Genomic DNA, 23,511 nt, shown 5'->3' with positions numbered 1-23,511 from the left:
CTGCTGGTGTCGCTCAACCTGTGGCCAGCAGTAGCATCTTCTCCATGGATCCTGCTCTAGCTCATCCATAATGGATTCTAAGGTTGTCTGGCAGACAGGGAGCCAAGCGCAGATCAATCCTGGCTGAGACCCAAATGCCTTCATTGAAAGTGAAAGCTGCCTGTCTCTACATGGCCTCAAACCTTGAGTTAAAAGCCAAGACCACAAAAAGCTCCTCCGTGGCTGCAGGTGACTCACAGATCCTCAGCACGTCCCCGAGGGGTCCCACGTTGGTCCAGCCATCCGTTACAGTGTCCTGTCTGGGAATGTGAAGGAGAGCAGCAGATGGGGAGCTGGAAGTGGGAGGAGAGAAGGTCCAGCTCCCTGGCTCACCAGCTGTATGCCTGGAGCCCCGGCTTCTTCACCTGCACATCGGTATGACCCAGGGAAGCCACTCCAGCGACAGGAAGCAGGGCTCTCTTCAGCAAACCTGGACAGAAGCCATTCTCTTTCATTAAACAAAGTTGAAGCCAGTGAAATGCTGCAGTCACACCTTCTTGTCCTTGTTCCTCAGGGATGGCACTGGGATGTAACCGAAGAGCAGAGCCCGCAGCCATTCATTCTGTGCCTGTGCTGAGGTTGGAGCTTGGCAGGGAGCAGGGCTCAGGGGACCACAGTGGGTTCTAGGGAAGTTAGGCAAGGCCAGCGTTAGGATCCTGCCCTCACTCCCGCACATGTGCAGCTCCGGGTCTTGCATCTTACATCATCAGCGGGTATTGGCGACTACGTATCCGCCTTAAAAAGCCGGACTCGGACCCCCACCCTCTCTGTGCGTTCTCTCTGTTCCCACTCTGCTCCCGCCACCTTCCTTTCTCTCCAGGCCTGGCTCTCCTCTCTCCTATCCCCTCCTTCCTTCTAATAAAGCTCTCTGGAACTCTGGTAGTCGTGGCCATGGCCTGTGACTTTTCTGCTGGTAACCAGCACCATTTATCATAACCATCAGCCAGAACATGGCTATCATCAATACCGAGGACCTATGGCAACGCTAACCATCCTCAGGTGGTGAGAAAAAAACAATGATGGTCTTGATGATGATGATGAAAGTGGTGATGATGATGATGATGATGAAACTTACTTTTTCCGCTGTTGTAACAAAATACCCATCAAAAGCAACTTAACAGGATTGAGAATCACCATGGACACACACCTTTGGGTGTGTCTCTGAGGATGCTTCCAAAAGGGTTTAACTGAGGAGGAAGGACCCATCCTGAGTGTGGGGGACACCACTGTATGGACTCAATGAAAAGAAGAAAACTGAGCATCAGTACTCATCTCTCTTGACTGTGGCTCACCACACCCAGCTGGCCTCTTGTTCCCACTGCCATGCTTTCCCTGCCTTGATGAACGGTATCATCACACCATGGGCTAAAAAAACAAACTCTCCCCTCATCAAGTGGCTTTAACCAAGCCTCATGTGGATTGTTGTTTTTTGTTTTTGTTTTTGTTTTTGTTTTTTTTTTTGGTTTTTCGAGACAGGGTTTCTCTGTGTAGCTTTGCGCCTTTCCTGGAACTCACTTGGTAGCCCAGGCTGGCCTGTTTTTTTTTTTTTTTTAAAGACAGAGTCTCAGCCGGATGGTGGTGGCGAATGCCTTTAATCCCAGCACTCGGGAGGCAGAGCCAGGCGGATCTCTGTGAGTTCGAGGCCAGCCTGGTCTACAAAGCGAGATCTAGGACAGGAACCAAAACACCACAGAGAAACCCTGTCTCCAAAAAAAAAAAAAAAGAAAAAAAAGAAAAAGCGTGTTTGTGTGTGTGTGTCTCTCTATGCAGCTCTGGCTGACATGGAACCTGGTCTACAGAGCGAGTTCCAGGACAGCCAGGGCTGTTACACAGAGAAACCTTGTCTGAAAAAAACAAGAGAGGAAGGAAGGAAGGAAGGAAGGAAGGAAGGAAGGAAGGAAGGAAGGAAGGAAGGAAATCAATCCCTCATGGACATGCCCAGAGGCATGGTGACTCTAAATCCAGCCAGGCTGATGATGATTAACCCTCACAGTTCAGATGGTCAAGTGCTGCTGCTTTGTATGTAGAATGCTTTGGGTCCCATTCCTTATCACTGCAAAAACAAAACAAAGGGAACCTATTCCAAAACACCCGAGTTGCTGTGTCTGGAGCTACACCTGTTTGCTTGCTGTCTTACCTTGAGAGGCCACTAGCACACAGGGTGGTAGGTAGTTCCTACCCCCAGAGCATTCTCTAATCCTAGAACATTTGATTGGCTCAGCCACGCATCACTTATCTAATCAGCTGTGGCCAGGAGGCAGCTGGCTTTGTCCTGTCACTGAGGCAAATCAAGACTTTCTGAGGGGCTCCAATGCTGAGTCATCCCAAAGGCCTACTTTCCAGGGGTGGCCATACAAATGTAGAATGGTTACTATGGCTGCTCCTATGCATCCAGAAGGGACGCTGGCTATGAGGCCTCCAGGGCATACCACATTCATACTCAACTCATGAGTTGAGAGCACCAAGTCTCGAAACTCTCACTACTTCAAGTCCTGGTCCTTCATCCCACAGCCGCAGATGCATTTTAGACTGATGCTCTGGACTGTACAAGCCCCCACCTCCCGGGAACTATCTTTCGGTCCTTACAGCTAACCAGGTCTCCCAGGTCCTGCTTCAGCGCTGTCCCCTCCCCTCATGCCCTCCCTCCTCCTTGGGAGCCACCTTTGCCTAAAACGGGCATGGCCATTCCCTCCAGGAGTGTTGGGAGCACTGGGTGGCGGTGACTGAGGAAAACAGATGATGAGGAAATCAGTCCTTCGGCGTGGCCTTCCTGATTGTCCATGCCTCTAGTCCGCTTCCTGCTCTGGAGCCCCTCCCAGAGCCGACCTCTGCACTCCATAGCCCGGATGTAGCAAGAGAAACGAGATGCTTCTGGAGCCTGTTCGGCTGCGTGAGCCGTCCAGGGTAGATTCATCGCGCGCCTGGGACCAAATATTCAGCAGTTGCTTGTAACTCAGATCCAGCTACTTTGCTGGCTTGCGAGACCAGGCTATTACTCTGCAAACAGGAGCAGAAGTGTCTTCTTTCATCCGATCGCCTCTTTGCCTGACCAGGAGCCACTGGCTCGTAGCCGCCCCACTTCGCGCTGCGAGCGACGTGGATTTGAGACCCGTAACGGGCCAGAGCCTAGCTAGCGCGAGCAAATGACGGAGAGCGCATGTGCTGTGCCGCACGTCTGCGCGTCAGCGGTCAGGAGTCCAAGCCATTCCTGCCCACCCCCACCCCGGGCCGCTCCCTTTCTCGTTTGCTCTATCCAAAGGTGCGGCAGAGGTCCGGCGTGACGCATGCGCGTCTTGGTGCAGACTAGCGCGCATGCTCTGGAGTGTGCACATTTTCTCCCCTCCGAGAACTGCGCTTGATGGTACGGCCTGGGCGGGGCGAGGCAGAAGCCGCGAAATCCGCGCGAAATCCGCGGGAACTAGCTTTTTGGCGCCATGGCGCAAAGTCGTGTTACCGATTTCTACGCGCGCCGTCGCCCGAGCCTTACTGCTCCGCGGGCCAAGTCGGCCTGTCTCACCCCGAGCCCCGGTGGGCTTGTGACCCCCGAGTGCACCCGGAGCAGCAGCCGCAAGCGTGCTCGTCCCGCCACCGAACCCAGGAGCGACCAGCCCGCACCGCCCGCGCGCCGGAGGCTGCGGCTTCCTGGACTGGTGAGGCGTGCGTGGGACCCCAGAGGACCCCTGGTTAGGAGAGGAAACCCTGGCTATCGGGCACTGAGGCAGGGGACTGGGCGCCAAGCCCGAGGGAGGAGTAGAGTCTCGATCAGGCTGGCTACTCCTTTCTTTCCTCAAGGGAACCAGCAGCTGCGTGCAAGAGGGGTGTCCTGGGCTTGCTGGGAGGCTGCAGCAGGCAGGGGTTAGGGGTGGGTGTTCCGCAAAGAATTGGGCTGGAGCTTCTGAAATGGAGAGAAAACACAAGAGAGTCGGGCCTGGAAGCTGCTTCAAGGAGGAAGAGGCCCAACAAACCAGGTAGATCTTTCCTGTGTCATTAGACGCCTCAATTGTCAGGCATTCCCCTAGAGCCTGGCTCCAGCCCTCCGGGTCTAGTGAACTGACAACCTGGTTCTGGCTCTGCAGGCCAGTGCTCTTCCTGCAGAGCAGGTACCCCCCCTCCCCCCCAGTGTATTGATCTGTGGCTTCTTAATTACCAGGACTCCTGCTCCAGTTCCCCAGCTGATCCCAGCTCTCCAGCTGACCCTGGCTCCCCAGTAAGCCCATCTCCTGTCAAGAGAATAAAGATCACCACTGTTTCAGAAGGTCCAGGCCTTTCTGCCACAGCTCAAAAGCAGGACAAGGTAAGGCTGGACTGAGGGTGGGCTGTGGGCAGGGTGATGGATAACGGGTAGAACTGACAGCACCTCTTGTCCCTAGGTCTCCTCAGAGGACTCCATCTCTGAGCTCCAGTCCTGTCTGAGGCGGGCCCGTAAGTTGGGAGCCAGGGCTCGGGCCCTGAGGGCCAAAGTCCAGGAGAATGCTGTGGAGTCTTGTACGCCAGATGCCAAGGTGCCCACAGAGCAACCATGGTGAGTCCTAGTGGGCCACGAGACAAGGTCCAGGGGAGGACAGGGCTGTTACGCACTGTAGGGCTTGAGTGGGTGGGTGGCCTGGGTGCCGTGACTTCCGGGGGGACGATTAGTGTGGCCACGAAGCTGGGAGCCAGATTGCCTAGACATAAATACACCACATATCTACTCCTCACCGGCACTATGCCCTTCTCCCCCACCTGAAAAGGACATGGTCACTCCTGCCTTTGGCTCATTCTATAAATACTATGGGCAGCTGTGGACGCTGTGCCTGTCTGTGTCTTTATCTGCTTCTCCAAGCTGAGGGTGCTGGGCAGGCAGGTGAGGCAGGGATGATGTGTGGATACTGTCCTCGCAGGCAGCAGCAGAGCTGCGAGGACTTTGCAGATGGGTAGTTAGTTTTGAGGCTTTGGTTGTAAAGGGCTCTGTTACCTCGTTGTCTGGTGGTGGTGGGGTCACATTGTGTGGCTTGGTGGTCTAATGAGACTGCTTCCCGTCAACAGTGTCGAGAAAGTCCCTGCCTACCAGCGCTTCCATGCCCTGGCCCAGCCTGGTCCCCCTGGCCTTATCCTGCCCTACAAGTATCAAGTGCTGGCCGAGATGTTCCGTAGCATGGACACCATCGTGAGCATGCTTCACAATCGATCTGAGACTGTGACCTTTGCTAAAGTCAAGCAAGGTGTCCAGGACATGATGCGCAAGTGAGTGGTGAGGGAGAGTGGCTTTGGTTGCCCTTGAAGTCTGATGCCGGTCTGCGTGGTCCTTCTGACCCAGCCCTCTCTTTCTTCTGTAGGCGCTTTGAAGAGCGCAATGTGGGCCAGATCAAAACCGTGTACCCCACATCATATTGCTTCCGCCAGGAATGCAATGTCCCCACTTTCAAGGACAGCATCAAGAGATCTGATTACCAACTCACCATAGAGCCCTTGCTGGACCAGGGTGAGTCTTTGTCGAGGCCCTGGGTGTGCTCACTAACCTTGGCCTTGGGGGTGAGCATGAGGTGTTGGTGTCAGGCCTAGTTTTGGGATTTCAGTCGCAGGTGGGCAGCTGGACGGACCTGGGCTCACTCACCGTGTTTTCTTCTTACAGAGGCTGGTGGCGGTGCCACGCAGCTCACAGCCACGTGCCTCTTACAGCGCAGGCACATCTTCCGACAGAACCTGGTGGAGCGAGTCAAGCAGCATCACAAAGTGAGTGCTGGGGTTTGTGGAGGCCATTGAGCAGGTTCAATCCCTCTGTAAGTGGACAGTGGCCTCGAGTGCCCTGTTCCCCCTTCAGTGGCTGTCCTGACTGCAGATACAAAGATTTCTCTTAATCCCTTGCTATGGATATCTTAAAATGTGAGGGGGTTGATTCCATTGCTGACACCTTCTGTGCTATAGGCTGGAGCTGGGGCAGACCTGCCTGGAACCCAAAAGCTGGGGGGTCAGGATTTCCTTGAGACCCTGAGATCCTCATGTCACTGTCAACCATATCTATATGCTAGGAACACGCCTCTTTATACCTGGCTGTGTACCTAGGCAGAGAAAGGCTAAGTTGTTTGTTTGCCCGGGGGTTTTTAGCTGGAATTGAATTGAGTAGCCCAACACTCTCCTTCCCCCCAGGCTTTCCTTGCTGCATTGAACCCCCCCATGGCCGTGCCTGAAGACCAGCTGACCCGCTGGCACCCCCGCTTCAATGTGGATGAAGTGCCTGACATTGAACCAGCCGAACTGCCCCAGCCTCCCGTCCGGGAGAAGCTCACCACCGCCCAGGAGGTGTTGTCCCGAGCCCGCAGCTTGATGTCACCCAAGGTGAGGCTCTCTAGCCTCTAAAATTCATCCCTTTCTTCTCAGGGAGTATGGTCAGCAGTGTGACCCCAGTGGGTGGAGGTAGCAGCTGAGTGCCTCTGGGTTTGTTACCTGATCACTTTCTCAGCTAAGGGCACAGAAATAAGATGTGCCCTGTACCCTCTCACACTCACGTGTACACACACACCTCAACAGCTCAGCTGGCTGTGTATATCTGCTAGTACTCCAAGACTAGGGAACTTGGCCTGGAGAGAAAGGGGATTCCTGGATGGGCAAAGGGCTTCCGCTCACAAGGCTGGGGCAGTTAGTCACCATTTGTGACATCTGTCCTGTGCCTACTCTGCAGATGGAGAAGGCCTTGAGTAACCTGGTCCTGCGCTCAGCCGAGCCTAGTAGCCCTGGGTCGTCCTCTAGTCCAGCACTCCCAGCCACCCCCCCAGCCACCCCCCCAGCTGCCTCTCCCAGTGCCCTGAAGGGTGTGTCCCAAGCCTTGCTGGAGCGGGTAAGTCCCCGGTAATGGGTAGGGGGTCTTGGGGACAAGAGGGGCCCTTGGTAACCATTTGCTGCTGACCCCCTTCATACAGATAAGGGCCAAGGAGGTCCAGAAGCAGCTGGCACAGATGACCCGGTGCCCGGAACAGGAGCTCCGGCTGCGGCGGTTAGAGCGCTTGCCAGAGCTGGCCCGTGTGTTGCGTGGTGTCTTTGTGTCTGAGCGCAAGCCAGCGCTCACTATGGAGGTGGTCTGCGCAAGGATGGTGGACAGTTGCCGAGCTGCCCTGAGCCTGGGTTTGTACAGAGCAAGAGAGGGCTGAGGGTGGGCGTGGTCAAGCTCACTGTGTCCTTGGCAAGAAGCTGGGTCCATTTCTGACCAGGGACAGTTTGCTTGCCACAGACTTGTTGGAATCCCAGTTTGGCCACCTAAGGCCTCATCTCTGCTTTCAGGCCTGCTCACCAGGCTTGGTGTATGTGTGTCTTGCCCTTGCTGTTCATTCCCCTGGTGCTTGAGAGCAGTGCCCAGGGACCCCCAGGCCTCTGCTTGGCTCCACTGCACACAGCCGTGGTTAAGCCTTGAGAAAGGCCTGTTGGGGGCCGGGGTGGGGTGGGCTGGCTAATTGAGCTGAGCAAGTCATCCAGGCCCCATGCTTAAACCCACAATGCGCTTCTGCAGGGGAGATGGAGAAGCACGTCTTGCTCCTATCTGAGTTGCTGCCAGACTGGCTCAGCCTGCATCGCATTCGGACTGACACCTACGTCAAGCTGGACAAAGCTGCTGACCTAGCCAGCCTCACCGCCAGGCTGACCCACCAGGTCCACACTGAGGGGCTGTGACCGAGTTCTTCACCGGCTGGTCTGTTCCCTTTATCAGTACAGCACATACGAGCTTCCCTGTCTCTGTCACAGGCCCCAAGGGCCTGCTGCCAGTATGGGCAGCAATTGTGCCCATGGGTCTCAGAAAGTGTTGGTGTTAAATTGGTTCCCGAGGCTTTGGTACCCCAGGCCCAGCACTTGTGTGAGTGTTGGGGAAGTAGACTGGGGGAGCAGAGTATGTTGGATGTCCATCCCACGAACTACTCATCTAGTCGAGGTCCAGATGGAAGCCCTAGGCTAGCCTCGCCTGCTCCTCCGCGCTCGTGATAGCTGTCTTGCTTAGAGCCTTAAGACCCACACAGAGAACTTGGACTTCTGGCTAGGTTTCACAAGGACAGTGAGTTCTGAATGGCAGAGTGAAATTGGGCCTTCTGTATATAATAAAATCGTGTAAATAAAAGTACTACGGAGACTAAACCGAACAGGTCTCCATAAAATCCCTTTAAACAATGCCCTGCTGTTGTGCCGTGTTTTCTTCTATGACTAGCAAGACCAGGCCAGTAAAAATCTGGGTGAAAGCAATCGTGCTGGGGGTGTGGATGAATGGCAGAGTACTTGTCTGGCACGTGCAAGGCTAGTTCTGTCCTAACAACCTGGTATTGCTGCTCAACAAAATAGGATTTTAAGGTGGTTACTGTACAGTGCCCTCAGGCCCCCAAGGAATGGCCCAGAAAACTCACAGATACTGGTGTAATTATTAAGGCCACTCCATGTAGTTAAAAGGGTTTATTTAGTGGCATAACTTACAAATGAAGGGATAGGTAGGTTGCAGGGTCTGGGAAAGACGTAGCGCAGTCTGGCGGTGTTCTCTGGAGAACTCTGCTCGGTCTACCTCCAGGGTCCAGGAACCAAGAGAGGTGGCCCATCTGGATCTCGGGTCTTCAGTGGGCCTCTCTTGGCCCCGCCTTGTAGGTGTGACAGTTACCGAAGCCTCAATGGGGTTGGAACTTCCAGATCAAAGCTGGAATGGCTACCCACTACATCTCCCCCTTTTGTCCAAATAAGAAGGTTCTAACCTAATACAAGACTATATACAAAGGAATGGTTATCAAATATTGTCCAGGAATAATGAGGGATAATGACCTAGATAAAATGCAGCTACAACCAATGTGAACAATATCAAGCAAGAAGCATACTAATCCAGAGAAGTCTAGAGCGTACATAAATGGCATGTTACAAAGAGCATTCCAAAAGGTGTCCTATCCTAAAGAACCTGAATCTAATACTTAGTAGTCAGCATCAAAGGGAGACTGCTTCCTAGGGGGCTGTGGCTTCTATACAGAGCTGAGCCTGCTGGTTTCTACCTGTTCTGAGGTCCATAAGCTGACACTGAGCCCCATCCCCCGACATCACGTCATCTGTGGAATGGGATCCATGCAAGACAGTAAGCACCGTATGTAACAAAGCTGTTTATTGATCTTGCTGTGTCATAACGTACAGCAGCAGCACAGCTCTGCTTCAGGACTCAGCACATACAGAAAGTGCAAGGGCCCAGGTAGTCCAGAGGCATGGTGACCAAGGAAAGGGCAGCTGGTGGCTCACAAAGGTCACTTGGGTGCCAGGGCCGAGCTGCTGTCCAGTCATAGATGCTGGGGGCAGGCATATAGCAGCTATTCCAGCCCCTTGGTCATTCATACTGCAGAAGAGAGAAGAATGGTATGGGCCCTAGCTTCTCTCTGCCCTTCAGCGAGGTCAGCTCCACCAGGCTCACACACTCCACCACCTCAGCCCGTAGCTGGCCCAGCAGCTCACAGGCCGCACGCATGGTTCCTGGGGGCGAAGGGACAAGGAAAAGAGAAGGTAGGGTGGCTCTTGGCTGAGTCAGCACTCCAGATAAGGCTTGTCCCTTTGGAACCTGTTTATGCCTTAGAGTGGCTCTTACCTCCAGTGGCCAGGAGATCATCTACAACAACCACTTTCTGCCCAGGTTCTAAGGCGTCTTTCTGGATTTCCAGTTCAGCCTGCAGACAGGAAGCGTAAGTCTAGGAGCTAACCAGTGACCACCACCCCTAGCCTTTCCATGTTTCCTGGTGGTATAAACCTGGCCCAATGTCTCAACCTCTCTGAGCTCTCACATTAGACAGCTACCCACTGCCCGATTACCTTGCCATACTCCAGAGCATAGGAGACTGACACTGTGGGGCCCGGCAGCTTTCCGCGCTTCCGGATAATCACACAGCCCAGGCCCAGCTCCTGAGCTATGGAGGGGCCAAACAGGAAGCCCCTGGAGTCTAAGCCTGTTAGGGTAAGAGGACAGTATTGGCTGGGAATACTAGGCCTTACTAGCTACAGCTAGAACGCTGATGGCTATTGGGCAGCTTCTTAGCATTGGGGGTGTTATTTGCCTTCTGTACAGCTCAGGGGCACTTACGGTGGCTTTTGCCACCTCTCAGAAACATGGGCCCAGGAGCACTCTACAGTACGGGGGTACATGACTCGGGTCACCTCTGGGGAGGCCTGAGCTGTAGCGGGGAGGAAGCATGCCCTAATTCTTGGAGCATGGTCAGGGGGTACCAATAGGAAGTGAGATGGGCATCAGTACTGTGGCTCCTGAGCACTTGCCTGGGCTACCCTCTTCTCTGGGGTTCTTCTCACCCTCGGGACATGTCCAACTTCCCTGGTGGACATTCAGCTACCCTAGAGTGTTTCTGAAGTCCAAGCACGGAGCCTGGTATACGGCAGGTGTTAAGCACAAGATTGTGTAGGGAAAGGAGAGACTCTAGCATAGTCCTGAAAGAAACAGCCCCGGAGGCTACCAGGCACTAGGCCTGCCCAGGCACGCCCCGTCTGTCCCAAGGCTACCGCATTTTTTAGCATCTAGCTCATCCTAGAAGCTGCCCCTAGCAAGGATGCCCATTTGGAGGTTCCAGGGCCTTCCTCAAAGTTCTCCTGAAACACACATATGCTCCTTACAGTCCTGCAGCCAGGCTGCTAGCCAGACTCCTTCCCTAAGGGAGGAAAGGCTGGCCCTGAACAAGGACAGAGCAGAGTCCATCTCTAGTAGGAACAGGCACTGAGGGCGGAAGTCAGGACCTAGCAGGGGTAAGAGATGTAGTAGTCATCTAGGGTCAACAAGGGACCGACACAGGGAGGAACAGGGTGCTAAAGGAGAGTCAGAGTGGGTGTGGGGTAGGCTGTGGGTGACACGAAGGGAAAAAGGGAGGGTCTAGATAGTGGGGGACCAGCACGGCCTAGCGTGGCCACTCGCCTGCGATGTAGTCGATCTTGCCGCCGTGCGTGGACTTAAGGTGATTGGCCAGGAGGTGGATGGAAGCTCGGAAGGAGTCGGGGTCCTTCAGGAGGGGCGAGATATCCCTGGGAACAAGGACAGGCTTGGTGACCGGGGAAGGCTGAGAGGAGGCCCGGCAAGATCCGCGAGACTGCCCAGGCGCCTGCGCCAAGAGCCGAGCGCTGGGCGCCAACGCCTCGCGGGCTCGTGACCGCACCTGAACAGCACGCCGGGGATGGGGAAGTCGGGGAAACTGCGGATGCGCTGCGCCACTAGCTGCAACTCAGGCTCCGCCATATCCGCGTGCACTCGAGAGAAAGGGCGGAGGGTTGTCCCAGGTTAGGGTTAAACTAGTCCCGGGAACAAGGGCGGGGCATCCTTGGTGGGCGGGGATTCTAGGGCGGGGCGTCCTTAGGGAGAGGTCCAGCATGAGGGGCGGGAGGGGCGGGACCAGGAGGGGGCGGGCCTCTGGGGGAGTTGGTTGGGGGGCTGGTGGCCTCTGGCAGGAAGTAGCACATTTGCTCGAACCCTAGGTGACGTCAAACTGGAAATCTAGGGTTATTTCTGGGTGGAAAAAGAATACGCGCCTTGGTACCCTTTTTGGGTTCTGGCTCCTGCACTCTTTCAGTCCCGCTTCTCCCAGGGCCAGCCTTCTGGACCTGGAGGGGCCGGTGCCCATGTTACCACAGTCCCTTTGCTCTGGCAGGCAGTGCGAGGGGACTGAAATTCAGCCCCTGCTTTCCGGGAATTAGCCGGGAAGGGAGCTGGTGGACAGTTTCAAGCACAGAGGAGCAAGTGCATTGTGTATGGCCTGGAGTGGAGAGGAACAGCAGGGTAGCACGTCTGGGCGAGGGGTGCTTACCTAGAGGCCACAGACCCTCTTGGGCATCTGTACCCTCTTCGTTTGGGGGAGAGGATCTGAAGATCTGGACAGCCAAGGACAGAATGGGATCTACCTGCCCAGATACAAGACTGTCCTCGGAGTATAATGGCCATTATCATCTTCAGTGTGGTATAGTGAATAAATACCCCCAACAAAACATATCTGGGATCAGAGGACAGAGCCAGCCACTAGAGTACACAGAGAGGACAGACAGTGGTGGCACACACCCTTAATCCTAGCATTTAGGAGGCAGAGATCTGTCTGGATCTCTGTGAGTTCAAGGCCACACTGGGAACTGAGCCAGGCAGTGGTGGCACACACCTTTAATCCCAGCACTTGAGATCTCATGCCTTTGCTTGGGAAGCACATATACCTTTAATTCCAGGAAGTAATATGGCAGGACCCAGAAAGGTATATAAGGCGTGAGGAAACAGGAACTTGCTCTCTTTCAGTGGAGGATTTTGTAGGGGTAAGAACTAGTGGCTTGCTCTCTGCCTCCCTGATCTTTCAGCTTTTACCCCAATATCTGGCTCTGGGTTTTTTATTAATAAGACCTTTTAAGATTTGTGTTACAGTGAGGTTGTAATTACTCAAAAGCAAGCCTCCAGATTGGACCTATGTTCTGTCAGAGAGGGTATGAGAAAGGTCTAATAGATTCCAGCCATCCCTTTCCTCACCCCCACCTCCCTGCCTGCTGCAGTTCTTCCATCTGTGGCAGTCTCTGGGGATGCTAGAGTATATTTTATATATATAGGGTGGAAGGTTAACTGAAGGGAGGCTCCACCATGCATCTCTAGGGAAGTTGTCATCCATGCTGGGTTGAGACTTTTCAGTTAGGATGATGAAGCTGCTTTGGAGTCATCCATGCTCCTGTAAGCAGTGAACTCATTAGATGCAACTGTTACTTTGGTCTGTCGTTGGTATTCTCTCTGAGACATATAGATGATTATGTCTCTCCAAGGGAAGTCCATGCAACAGGTACATGGGACATCTAACATACAATGTCTCCCATCATCTGTATTTTAAAAACCAGGATAGGTGGGCATGGTGACACACGCTTTTAATCCTAGCACACAGGAGGCAGAGGCAGGCAGATTTCTGAGTTCAAGGTCAGCCTGGACTACAGAGCCAGTTCCAGGACAAAGCTACACCACAAAGAAACCCTTGTCTCAAAAAACCAGAGAGAGAGAGAGAGAGAGAGAGAGAGAGAGAGAGAGAGAGAGAGAGAGAGAACAGGATACCAGAGCTAACACACCTCCTGTTCCTTTATTCTTGGTCTCAATCTCTCTTCGTTATCATTTTCCAACCTTTACAATTCAGCTTTGGCACTACAATCATCGCAGAGATGTGAAAACTTGTTCATGATGGACAGGCAGCTCCCATGAGCCTTCTGGGAAGGGGTTTTGGAGATTATATCTCGTAGCCTGCACGTGACAAGGGCAGGTACAGCAGAAGTGGATCCATAATGTGCTGAGCCAGAGCCAGAAACTTAGGCTGTCACCTTCCTGTTTCCATGGGGCAGTAACAGATCTCACCTTGGGCTTGGATGAGGTGATATTTTTGTCTCTTGTTTGTAGCCAGTGGGAAAAGAGGGAGGGTAACCCAAGGGAGTTGACATGGGGGTAAGGACTGATGGCCAGGCAGATGGTGGCTCCATGGCATAGCACTGAAATCTTCACCTCTGTCTAAAGCACCAACTTGAAATATATGCAGAAATAGTGAGAAGGCAAAGTGACAGCCCTTTGGACCCTGGGCTGGAGCACTGAGTCATGGTCAAGAGCAGCAGGGCAGTAAGAACTGCTTCTTTTTCAATAGCCAGCTGGGAAGATGGGCTGCAGTGCCAGAGTGGACTCCAGAGTCAGGTCTCCAGGATACAGTCTTGGAACCTTGTTACTGGTTGCAGAGGCCATCCAACCAGTAGTGGGTGAGCAGAGGGCAGCTGGTCTCTTTCGTCCATTAGTCCCAAGGCCAAAGCCTTCCAGACACTTGCAGGGCTGACTGGAGATTCCGGTCTTGGCTAATGGGGCCAGGAGCACTTCTCAGGGACAGACTCAGGAGGTGTCAGACACTTCCCTAACTTTTCACAGCCTGGGGGTGCCCAATTCTAGAAAATGAGATTTAAGGAAATAAACTGCAGTTATTCAGACTTGTCTGGGCACAATCAGCAAGATGTGGACCTCCCGCCTCACCCACCCACTTGGCTGTCCTGCAGAGACACTGCTATCTGCATGCCTTCCAGAAGCCTGGGAATGTGGAGCCCCGGACCTTCTACAAGCAGCAGCTCTGGCTCTGCAGAAAAGGAGGTTGGTGGGGCTGGCTGGAAAGCACGTGGTAGCCAGGAAAGCGAGGCCCAGTAAGGGAAGCCTCAGGGCAGAGCATCCGTCACCCAACTGCCTAGATCTCAGGCAGCTTCCAAGTGCGGGAAGCCAGGAAAAAGAGGCTGCCACACTACTGAGAGACTAGGCGGTGGACAGACTCCCTGGTAGATAGACAGACAGGGAGAAGGGCCATGTTTAGGTGATAGAGATGGTGAATTTCCACGATGGCCAGCTTCTTCCTCCTTCTCCTGTCTTGTTACAAAAGCTTGGCAGCTTAAGACATGAGCTTTGTAGACTTCTGTCTCCCACCAGCAGGCCCCCCACTTAGGGACTGGCTCAACCAGTTCAAGGCCTGCTCATGACACGCCACACATGGGTTCTGGGCCTATCACATACCCTAGTTTTCTTCAAACTGACTAACCCTAAATTAGGGGAGGAAAATCTTGCAGAGACTTTAAAGGCCCAGCTCTCAGGAAGAGACTGGAGTTTCGCTTCACAGAGGGTTTGTTGTTCTCTGTGTCTGTTACATGTGTGTGTTTCCTCACCCCCACTGAACGCCTTCCTTCAACTGCTGATCCTTTGTGCTGCTTGGTCTTCCTCTGCTGCTACCTGCTGCATTCCAGATTTTCCCTGACTTTTAATTATTTGATTGGCAGAGAAAATGAAGTTGATCAAAACCCCTAGACTGTGTCCCAGCAGCTTGTTAGGAAAAGACCCATACTCTCCTGAGGCCCTCACTGGACTAAGCCTGTGCTACAGAGCAGCTACAGAGCAGACAGGATGAGAACAGCAGTGCCCCACCGGGAGGACACTCAAGCTCTTGAGGCCCCAGAAACCTGGTAGTCCTAAGAAAGTCCTGAATACCACTATCATTTAGAGGTCAGAGCACCAGTATGGTAGGGACTGTCTCCTGAGCCAAACCGCTGCCATCCTCAGGAGTTTAGCTGGGCTTGCTTGCAAAATATCATGACAGCTTGGTTTGTTGACTATTGCCTTTCCTTAAGGACCACCAGGAGAATCATGGGACTCTCACCTGAGTATCCAGCCACTCCTAGTCAGGTACATGCAATTCTGCCCTAAGTGCAAGCAGCCTTAGGGGCTTGGGGAGGGGCTAGAGTATACAGCGGAGCTCTATCTACACAGCAATGGGGGAGCCATCTTTGCTGGGTATAGACCTTCCAGTATGGCTGCTTTAAGTGACCCCCTCCTCTTCTATGTTCCTGCTGTACCCAGCCCAGTCCTGAACAAGGCTACCCACCCTCCAACAATCCTAAACACTAGTGGGATGTTGTGCATTTCCCTCCCATACTGCCCAGAACAATGATTTCCACTTTGGTGCCTGAGTACACCTTGCCAGGCTGAGCTGCATGTGTACAGGGAGCCAAGATGTCCCCAAAATTGGATGAGACCAGTGTCTGGCATGGGTAGCAGTAGCCAAGCACAAGCAAGCCCCAGCATGCACACATAGACCACTCACCATGACAGCCTGGCTACACACATTGAGCTGGGGCTGTCCAGGGACCAAGGACTTCTGGTGCTGCTGGACAACCTGGGTAATCCTGCTGAGGACATCCTGGTATTCATCACTGGCAAAGCTGGAGAGAAGAAGGCTCTGGTTACAATGCTACTGTGTCCAAGGCCAATCATCTGGCAGGCAGCTTAGGAGGTTCACAGACATTCTAGGACATGAAGTGGTCTAGCCTGGAAAGCCTGAGACCTTGAGTTGTCTCTAGAGGTGGGAAGAGCAAGGATGGCATTCTGAAGTCGGAGTGGGCTATGGGCTCCCACGTGGTGACCCTTGAGCCTCCGTGGACAGCTGTCTGTACTGTGAGCTGCTCTCCTGTTGTCAGACTCTGCCAGGGGAGGAAATGAGGGCCTAGGAAGCTGAGCCATGGCAAGGAGTCCTCCTCTGTCACTGCCAACATGACCCGTGTGTGATGAGAACCCAGGACTGTGGGTTGGAGACTGGGCCCTGAGGACTGGGGCCTCTCCACGGGAACCGCCACAGCAGTTGGTACTGTTTTGAAACACGTACACATATGACACGTGCTGTTTCCTTAGAAAGTCCTGTCTTATGTTGAGAAGGGGTCAGGTACAGATGGAAAGAAAACAGCACACACAGCCCTGAAGTTCCAGCATAGGCACCTTCAGAATTTGATTCATTTTTCACTAAGAAGACAGGTTAATGGATGCACCATGCAGATGGCACATAACCAACCTCTGGACTGTCACCAACTGTGGTACTAAAATGAAGCTGCAAGGATGTCAATGGGGACGTCTTTTTGTCATTTTACATCATGTGTACTGTTGCCCACACAATGTGTCCTCAGGGAACTATAAATGAAAACCCATGAGCTGCTACATCCCATGGAACAAGTCTGTCCCTGGGCAGCATGGGGAGGTCATGAGGAGCCAAGGCCTCAGCCCTAGGAAGTGACTGGTGGTTCCTTAAAGGTTAATGCTAAGGGGAGCATGGTGGCTCACACCTTTAAAGCCAACACGCAGGAGGCAGAGGCAGGCTGATCTCTGTGAGTTTGAGGCCAGCCTGGGCTACATAGTGAGTTCCAGGACAGGCTACATAGTAAGACCCTGTCTCAAATAAATAAAAATTTAATGCTAAATTTCCCTCCCAGATAAGACCAGTGAAATATATTTTTCTTTTCTGGAGGTGCTAGGGATGGAAGCACTAGGCAAGCACTCTCCACTGAGCTATATATCCATCTGTGTCCTGTCCTGTCCCATTCTGTACACTCCCCCTTCACCTGACCATTCCAACAAGGTCCATCCATCCACCTGTACCATAGCAACTGCTGGACTGTCAGGGAGCCTTTAGCTGAGCGTGAAGCAAACCACAGCACACTCACTGTGTGGTGCACGGCTCAGCACAACACACACCTCTGATATGCCCACAACGGAGTAAAGTGGGCGGAACCTGGGGCTGTGTACATGCAGGGTGCCAAGCTCAGGCTGCAGACGAATCTCAGATATCTGCAACTCAGGATCTAACAAGACACAGGCAGAGAGAATTCTGCATGTGAACTAAGTCCTCAGATTTCTTCATGTCTCAGGATGACTGGTAAGATGACCATCTGGTCCCTACCCTGCAAGTACCCCAACCACCACTGTGATCCCAAGGGAACTGAAGGCCTTCAGAGACTTAGGCTGTACTCCAACCTTGTGCTAGGTTTGGCTGTTCCCTTGATGACAGTAGGGCCATTCCCAGCACAGAAGCCTTCTAGGAAGAGGACTAGTCAGTGTGGATAGATGTATCCTAAGCCTGGATCCCTCACTCATGCCCTTGGCCATCCCTGAAGGTAGCTCAGAGTATAGGATCCATTGCTGGGGGGTGTAAGTGGACAGAACCTAGAAGGGGCAGAGATAAGAAGCAACCAGGAAAGGAAAACAGGAAGAGGGCTCCTAGAGAGCAAGGCAGCTATGATCCAAAGTGGAGATGTAGGTTTCTGGGAATTGATAGCTTCAACATCGGCCTTGGATGAGTACCGGGGGTTCTGGTTCCATCCCTCTGTGTGGTTCACATCTTCACAAAGGCATACATTCCCTCTGAGACCAGAAGAGTAACTCCATGGAAGACAGAGCACCCAGACATGGTTCTCACCTTTGGCCTGTCTGGCCAATGTCTCCTCTGGAGCGTGGAGACCCTGCCCCTGCCTCACCTGAGTGGGAATCTCTCCCCTGGGTCACGTCCCAGGTGGAACATCAGGGGTAGTTCCGTGTGTTCTTCCTGGGTATGGGTTGTGACTCCTGAGACATTCTGACCGGGACAGAAGTCAATGCCCTGCAATGAGAGGCATAGGGCCCAAATGAATACCCCAGGGCCAGAGCCCATGTCGAAAGAGATGCCCTACTGTCCTGTTCCTCACATCCACCATACCCCTGTACCTTCTAGCACCAGAGCTTTCTGCCTACACAGATGGAATGCTGCAGTGTTCACTGATGAACGAACATGAGTCGGGTAGAGTATGCCATCCAGCTGAAGGGAAAAGCTTCAGGAGTTAGAAGTAGGAATATCATGAGTTTGAAGTCATTGTGGGCTACATGAGACCCTGCCTCAAAACAAAATGAAACAGTCTAGGCAGTCCCACATCTTGACTTTGACCAGTGGCTCAGAGGAGAGCTCCTGAGCTCCATAAAGCCCTCTCAGTGTGTGGCCAGGGAGAACAGTGTACTTCTCAGAAGGAGATGGATGAGTCACTAGACCAGGCAAAAAGAAGGGCCTTTTGCTTGAAAGCCTAGAGAACATGTAGATAGACCCAGAGCTGAACGTGGGAAGGTAAGGGACAAAACAGTCGTGACCAACAGACTCAAGAGAAGAGCACAGACTAGAAATAACCACCATTTCTGCATTCAGAAGCAGAGGGAAGGCTGACTATGTACTCTGGTAGCATGGAGCCAACCTCTGCAGCTTCTTCTCAGGTAGCTTGGCTGCTGAGGCTCTCTCTCCTAGGTACATCCTGATTCCACTACAAAGGTTCATGTGTGCAAGCCTGTCCTTTGCCCTCCCAGATCTCTCTGGTTACTACTCAGGGTGCACTGATGGGGAATGTCCCCAATCAGGCCTCCAACAGTCCCAGACAGAACTGTGAGGCAGGAGCTCCCGCTAAGTACCATGATTCAGGTGCCCTCGTGTCAGTCATGTTGCCAGTGGGAGACAACATTGTAGGGCTTGCTTACATTTGAAATGGTGCCTGGGCTGGAAAGTGCAATGCAGTGCAGTTCACTAACAAATGTCTCTAACACCAGTATAAAACCCTGTGATGGTGCAGCAGTTTAGCTTCTAAAGCAGGGAGGCCGTAGACTATGAAGTTCCATTTGCACCGAGCTGCAGAGACAAACAGGGGCTGGAAGGACAGGCTACCTTCCAATCACCGTGGGTTCCAGAATCTGGACCTCCTGGAGCGCCCTGCCAGGGAACAAACAAACAGTGCACGGCAGGGAACCACCACAGTTAGCAGGAAAATGTTAAGCAGTGGAGAAGTACCCAAGTCTAGATGGAACACATAAATTATAATTTGGATGCAAATCAAATAAGATATTTAATTAAGATCCCGCTAATTGGTCTAGGATTTCTCTTACAGCTGGGGTTGTCTGAACACCTCACCCTCAGGGCACTGGCAGGGAAGCCAGCCTGCTGTACATTATGCTTTATCTTCCCCACAGAGCTGGACTCTGGCCTGGCTCTGAATGCACAGGGGACAGGCAGGCTGCTAGAAATCAAACACTGATTTTGGAGAGATGGTGAGGGACACAAATCCTCCGGTTGACTCACTCTCCTGGGATGGTGAAAGTTCAGGTGTTGTAGCAGCTGAGGACTCCATTTTAGGTCTGAAGCTAGTCCTGTGAGCAACCTGAGGCCATTAAGACACTGCCAGGAATTCCAGGAACAACAGACCTGCAGCTCACATCAGCAGGGACAGATGGTGGCCCTTTCCTTTAAAAACATCCCTCCCCTTTTAGCTGGGCTTCAGTTCTAAATCAGACCATGGGAACTCAGGACAGCCGCAGTTTAATTAAGTAAAAAAGTCAACTGATTTAAAAAAAAAAAAAAGGTCTGGGTCTTTAATCCTAGCACTTGGGAGGGAAGCAGAGGCAGGCAGATTCTCAGTTTGAGGTCACCATGGTCACAGAGTGAGTTTCAGGACTGCTAGGGCTACACAGAGAAACTCTGTCTCAGAAAAACAACAACAACAACAACAACAAAAAGCCCTGCTCCTAATGAGTCTGGCACTCTTGTCCATCTCTGTATTTTCTCCTCACCTCCCACCAGGCCTGGCTGGTTTTTAGCACTGGGTTTCGAGGAAGGGATGTTAAGGCCTTCACCAAAGGGTGGGGCCTACTTGGTACTGCACTGAGGACCTGCCTATCAGTCTGTATGGAATAGTCACACTAAGGAATCCTGGGTTCCACTGGTCCTAGGCCCAAGTAGGGAGTGGAACAGGCTAGCCTCTCAAGTGACCTGGAGTAGAATATGCAGGCTATAATACCCTCAGGCCTGGCCTTTAGAGTAAGTGTGTTTAAGTTAGGACCAACTCATACCCACCATGCCATGTAGATATGAATTCTGCCTGGAGAATCTTCCAGACATTCAAAGGTGCTGACAGGATTTGGTGTATGCCTTCTTGGATGGGGCCTAGTCTGGTAGAAGCAAAGATGGGTTTCTCTGGACCCTGCCTTAAGGAGACCAAAGTGGCAGAGTAGCCACCTTATCCCCATGTGGCCCTGCAGGGACCTGGAGAGAGATCCACACAGGCATGAGAGGGGATTTCTTCCTTCTGACTTTTAAACTACCCAGACTCTCAAGGAGCCAACAATGGATATCCCAGAAAAAAACCCTGAGAGTACAAGGGCATGTGTGGCAACCCTAACGTTCTATTCACTGTAGCCTCAGATCCCTTGAGGGAATTCCAAAGGCACTCCTTCCTGGGTTACAGGGACCAGGAGCATCCATGAGCACCTGGGAAACAGGTCTCTAGGATACTGGCTGCTTGTGCCGGACAGTTTTGTCAGCTTGTTGACACAAGTTAGTCATCCGAGAGGAGGGAATCTCAACTGAGAAAATGCTTCCATAAGATGTGATTAATGGAGGAGGGCTCAGACCACTGTGGATGGTGCCATCCCTGGGCTGGTGGTCTTGGGTTCTATAAGAAAGCAGGATGAGCAAGCCATAGGGAGCAAGCCTGTAAGCAATACCCCTCCATGGCCTGTGCATCAGCTCCTTCTTCTAGGTTTCTGCCCTGTTTGAGTTCCTGCCCTGACTTCCTTCAATAATGGACTACAATGAGGAAGTGTAAGCCAAACATACCTTTTCCTCCCCAGCTTGCTTCCTGGTGTTTCATCACAGCAATAGAAACCCTAACTAGAATAGTCTTTGATGGCATGGCAGGCCAATGGTGAGGATGGCCCTCAGGCAGTGTGGGTCAGGAAGGGGATGGGTGAAACATGGGTTTTGGACACTGTCCTAGGCTGTCCCAAACTTCTAAACAAGGCACTGGGGAATTGTGCCTTCGAGTTATGGCCACATGTTCACCTGGGGATATGCTGTTCACCTGCCCACACATACCCAGCCCAGCCTGGCATACTGCCCAGCCCAAAGCCCTGCCTAGCTGAAGCCTCCTGAGCAGAGACATTTATAGTTTGCTTCCTCGTTGGTTCAGAATGTTCTAGTATTTGGGTTTTTCATTAAGTAATTTTCTTCCCTATTAAGGCACATTAGTAGGTTTTCATGTGTTTAAGAACCTTGCAGAGCCTGAGGGGATGGAGGAGGTAGGACCAGTACCTTGCAGGACACAAGACCTACGGCAGCCCCACGTGGGCTATATGTGGTGTGGCACTTCACCTTCAGACCTTGAGCAGGCACCAGGATGTAGATACTGATGCCTCCATTTGTGGGCATTAGCATCTGGACCTGGGCAGGCCACCATTGATGCTGCCTGCCTTGGAAGGAGCAAGAGAGGGGGTGCTAAGGAGAAGCTTAGTTAGGGGCATGGTAGATAGTGAGGCCCTCCGCCTGAACCTGGACCTCATGCTCTCTGAAGACCTCCTGTGCAGGCAGGACACGCCAGGAGAGAGTATTTGTCTGTCCCCTACCTTCTTTCTCTGTTGGACACCACTCATGCCCCCAGCATTTTCCAGGGAGCCCATATCACACGGGAGAAAGAAGTGTGCCCAGCCTTTACCTCTGGCCATCTATACATGAAAACTGAGAATGGGTAGGGCCCACAGAGCCACATGAGGGAGTGAGGGAGGCTGCAGGGCCATGGTACCTCCCCTGATGGTAGCTTAGAAGTGGTCAGATCAGTTCTCCAGGGATCTTCTAGTGGTGCCCCTCCCAGGGCTTGTACTCAAGGGCCTGTACCTTTCTGAACTCCTCCCAGGAGTTGGTCCAAGTCCAGAAGTGGGCCTTGTACTGGCCAAGAGTGACTGCCATCAGTGTGTTGCCACGGTAGTAAAATATGGGCCTGTTGTGTTGAGGAGAGAAAGAATCATGATCAAGTCCTTGTATTCACGTGTGGGGCTTCTGGAGTGGTGAGCTGCCCATGCCTCCAGACAGGTGTTGGCTAACACTTTAAAGATGTACTAAGGCCACATAGTATAAAAAGTAGGAGGGGACAGGGGTGTGTGGCTCAGTAGAATGCTCTCCTAGCATTCATGAGGTCCTGGGGTCCCACTTGGCCCTTTGTGTATGGTAGTCAACAAGGCTATAGGGATTGGCCCAGATCATTCCCTGCTTGTTTCTGGCCTTTGATGAGGCAAAGCCAGACCCTAGGAGGTTGGGCTGGCAAAGGAGTTGAGCTGGTGATAACGAGATCCCTCTTCTTGGAAATCAGTTGGGTCTGGGACTGGGAGAAGCCTACATATGCTAGGACACCCCTTCCCCCTAAAGCCTTAAGATGTTTTCCTAAGAGTCAGGGCTTCTCAGTGCCCCAGTGGGCCCAGGCTGGTCTCCTTCCCAGGTACATACTCCATAGCTACAAGGTTCCCCATACCATCTTGTCTCCCTCTGTTCCCGCATCTATACTCCTGCTTCCTTCCATATGCGTCATAGCTAGCCAATGAGGAAGTTATAGCCTGTGAGCAGCGCTGGGCCCCATCAGAGGAGCAGGACAAGGGAGGGAGGACTGGGACTGAAACGGATGTTGTCTAGCACCAACCTGTCCATGGTGTGGCCCTGAAGCATGCTGGGGAGCAGGTCAAGTCCGTCGATTACCCTGTCACTGGGTGGCTTCAGGCCTGCAAGGGACAGGCTGGTGGTAAAGAGGTCCATGATGCTTCCCAGCTGGTGGCTGACCTGAAATGGATGTAGTACTCCTTGAGACATCCTGAGCAGATGGTGTTTGGGGGCTGGAGCCTGGGGTGATGAGCACCCGATTCTCCTCTGGGTCTGCAGATGTGCACACATGCTCCAACATGTACATATTTGCCACATGCCATGGGGAGGGGGGGTCACAGCCAGGGTTGAGTGGAGTCATAGGGATGGTAGGAGGTAGATGGGACTTAGACTGCATATCTGACCCCAGAGTCAGGCCACATTCATGCCCCACTTCTGCTACACATGGATCAGCTGTCATAGCTAGACTCAGAATGCTAGCATCTCTTCCTGGCTCTTTACAGAGAAACACAAGGGTCCCTCCTTTCAAGGCCCAGCTGTCCCGAGAGAGTAGGCAACGTTCATTCTAACACTTGACACCTGAAAGCTACTATGAGCTTTGTACATCGAAAGAGAACAGGTCAGGAAAGTCCCAGAAGTAGCAAGGAGGCCAGGTGGGGAGGAACCAACCCAAATGGTGCTGCTCCTGCCCCACCCGGTGAGAAGTTCCAAGAGAGTCAGGGGTACTTGCCGGGTC

At 52.8% G+C, this 23,511-nt stretch overlaps 3 protein-coding genes across 4 annotated transcripts in view; 1 reads left to right on the top strand and 2 right to left on the bottom strand.

The window, feature by feature from the left end:
- The first annotated feature begins 2,763 nt into the window (after positions 1-2,763).
- On the top strand, positions 2,764-8,171 carry Cdt1 (chromatin licensing and DNA replication factor 1). Its single transcript, XM_059262507.1, has 10 exons — positions 2,764-3,689; positions 4,190-4,333; positions 4,410-4,561; positions 5,065-5,262; positions 5,355-5,500; positions 5,651-5,751; positions 6,166-6,354; positions 6,698-6,853; positions 6,936-7,137; positions 7,520-8,171. The coding sequence occupies exons 1-10, from the start codon at positions 3,474-3,476 to the stop codon at positions 7,678-7,680; spliced, it is 1,665 nt and encodes a 554-aa protein (XP_059118490.1). The 5' UTR covers positions 2,764-3,473; the 3' UTR covers positions 7,681-8,171.
- A 1,145-nt stretch (positions 8,172-9,316) lies between these two features.
- Positions 9,317-11,333, bottom strand: Aprt (adenine phosphoribosyltransferase). The gene is made up of 5 exons (XM_059262506.1): positions 11,166-11,333; positions 10,928-11,034; positions 9,823-9,956; positions 9,602-9,680; positions 9,317-9,489 (listed from the first exon to the last, which is right to left on the bottom strand). The coding sequence occupies exons 1-5, from the start codon at positions 11,243-11,245 to the stop codon at positions 9,347-9,349; spliced, it is 543 nt and encodes a 180-aa protein (XP_059118489.1). The 5' UTR covers positions 11,246-11,333; the 3' UTR covers positions 9,317-9,346.
- A 1,745-nt stretch (positions 11,334-13,078) lies between these two features.
- Galns (galactosamine (N-acetyl)-6-sulfatase) overlaps positions 13,079-23,511 on the bottom strand; it is a 34,601-nt gene continuing 24,168 nt past the window's right edge. For both annotated transcript variants that reach the window (XM_059263871.1, XM_059263872.1), the window contains 5 exons: positions 22,819-22,955; positions 22,023-22,125; positions 17,824-17,945; positions 15,627-15,744; positions 13,079-13,935 (listed from right to left, as the gene is read on the bottom strand). In XM_059263871.1, the coding sequence (XP_059119854.1) occupies positions 13,849-13,935; positions 15,627-15,744; positions 17,824-17,945; positions 22,023-22,125; positions 22,819-22,955 (567 nt within the window). In that variant the 3' untranslated portion in view covers positions 13,079-13,848. The remainder of the gene's footprint in view (positions 13,936-15,626; positions 15,745-17,823; positions 17,946-22,022; positions 22,126-22,818; positions 22,956-23,511) is intronic.

This window comes from Peromyscus eremicus, chromosome 5 (assembly GCF_949786415.1).
Source record: "Peromyscus eremicus chromosome 5, PerEre_H2_v1, whole genome shotgun sequence".
In the NCBI taxonomy this organism is placed as follows: domain Eukaryota; kingdom Metazoa; phylum Chordata; class Mammalia; order Rodentia; family Cricetidae; genus Peromyscus; species Peromyscus eremicus.
This window is presented reverse-complemented; position numbering and strand designations above follow the sequence as displayed.

Bases quoted from the DNA above. Each gene is read 5' to 3' on its own strand.
- Cdt1 (XM_059262507.1), top strand. From the start codon at position 3,474: ATGGCGCAAAGTCGTGTTACCGATTTCTACGCGCGCCGTCGCCCGAGC. The intron at 5,501-5,650 runs GTGAGTCTTTGT...TTCTTCTTACAG, and splicing joins AGAGCCCTTGCTGGACCAGG to AGGCTGGTGGCGGTGCCACG. The intron at 5,752-6,165 runs GTGAGTGCTGGG...CCTTCCCCCCAG, and splicing joins GAGTCAAGCAGCATCACAAA to GCTTTCCTTGCTGCATTGAA.
- Aprt (XM_059262506.1), bottom strand. From the start codon at position 11,245: ATGGCGGAGCCTGAGTTGCAGCTAGTGGCGCAGCGCATCCGCAGTTTC. The intron at 11,035-11,165 runs GTGCGGTCACGA...CCTTGTTCCCAG, and splicing joins ATCCCCGGCGTGCTGTTCAG to GGATATCTCGCCCCTCCTGA. The intron at 9,490-9,601 runs GTAAGAGCCACT...CTTCGCCCCCAG, and splicing joins TGATCTCCTGGCCACTGGAG to GAACCATGCGTGCGGCCTGT.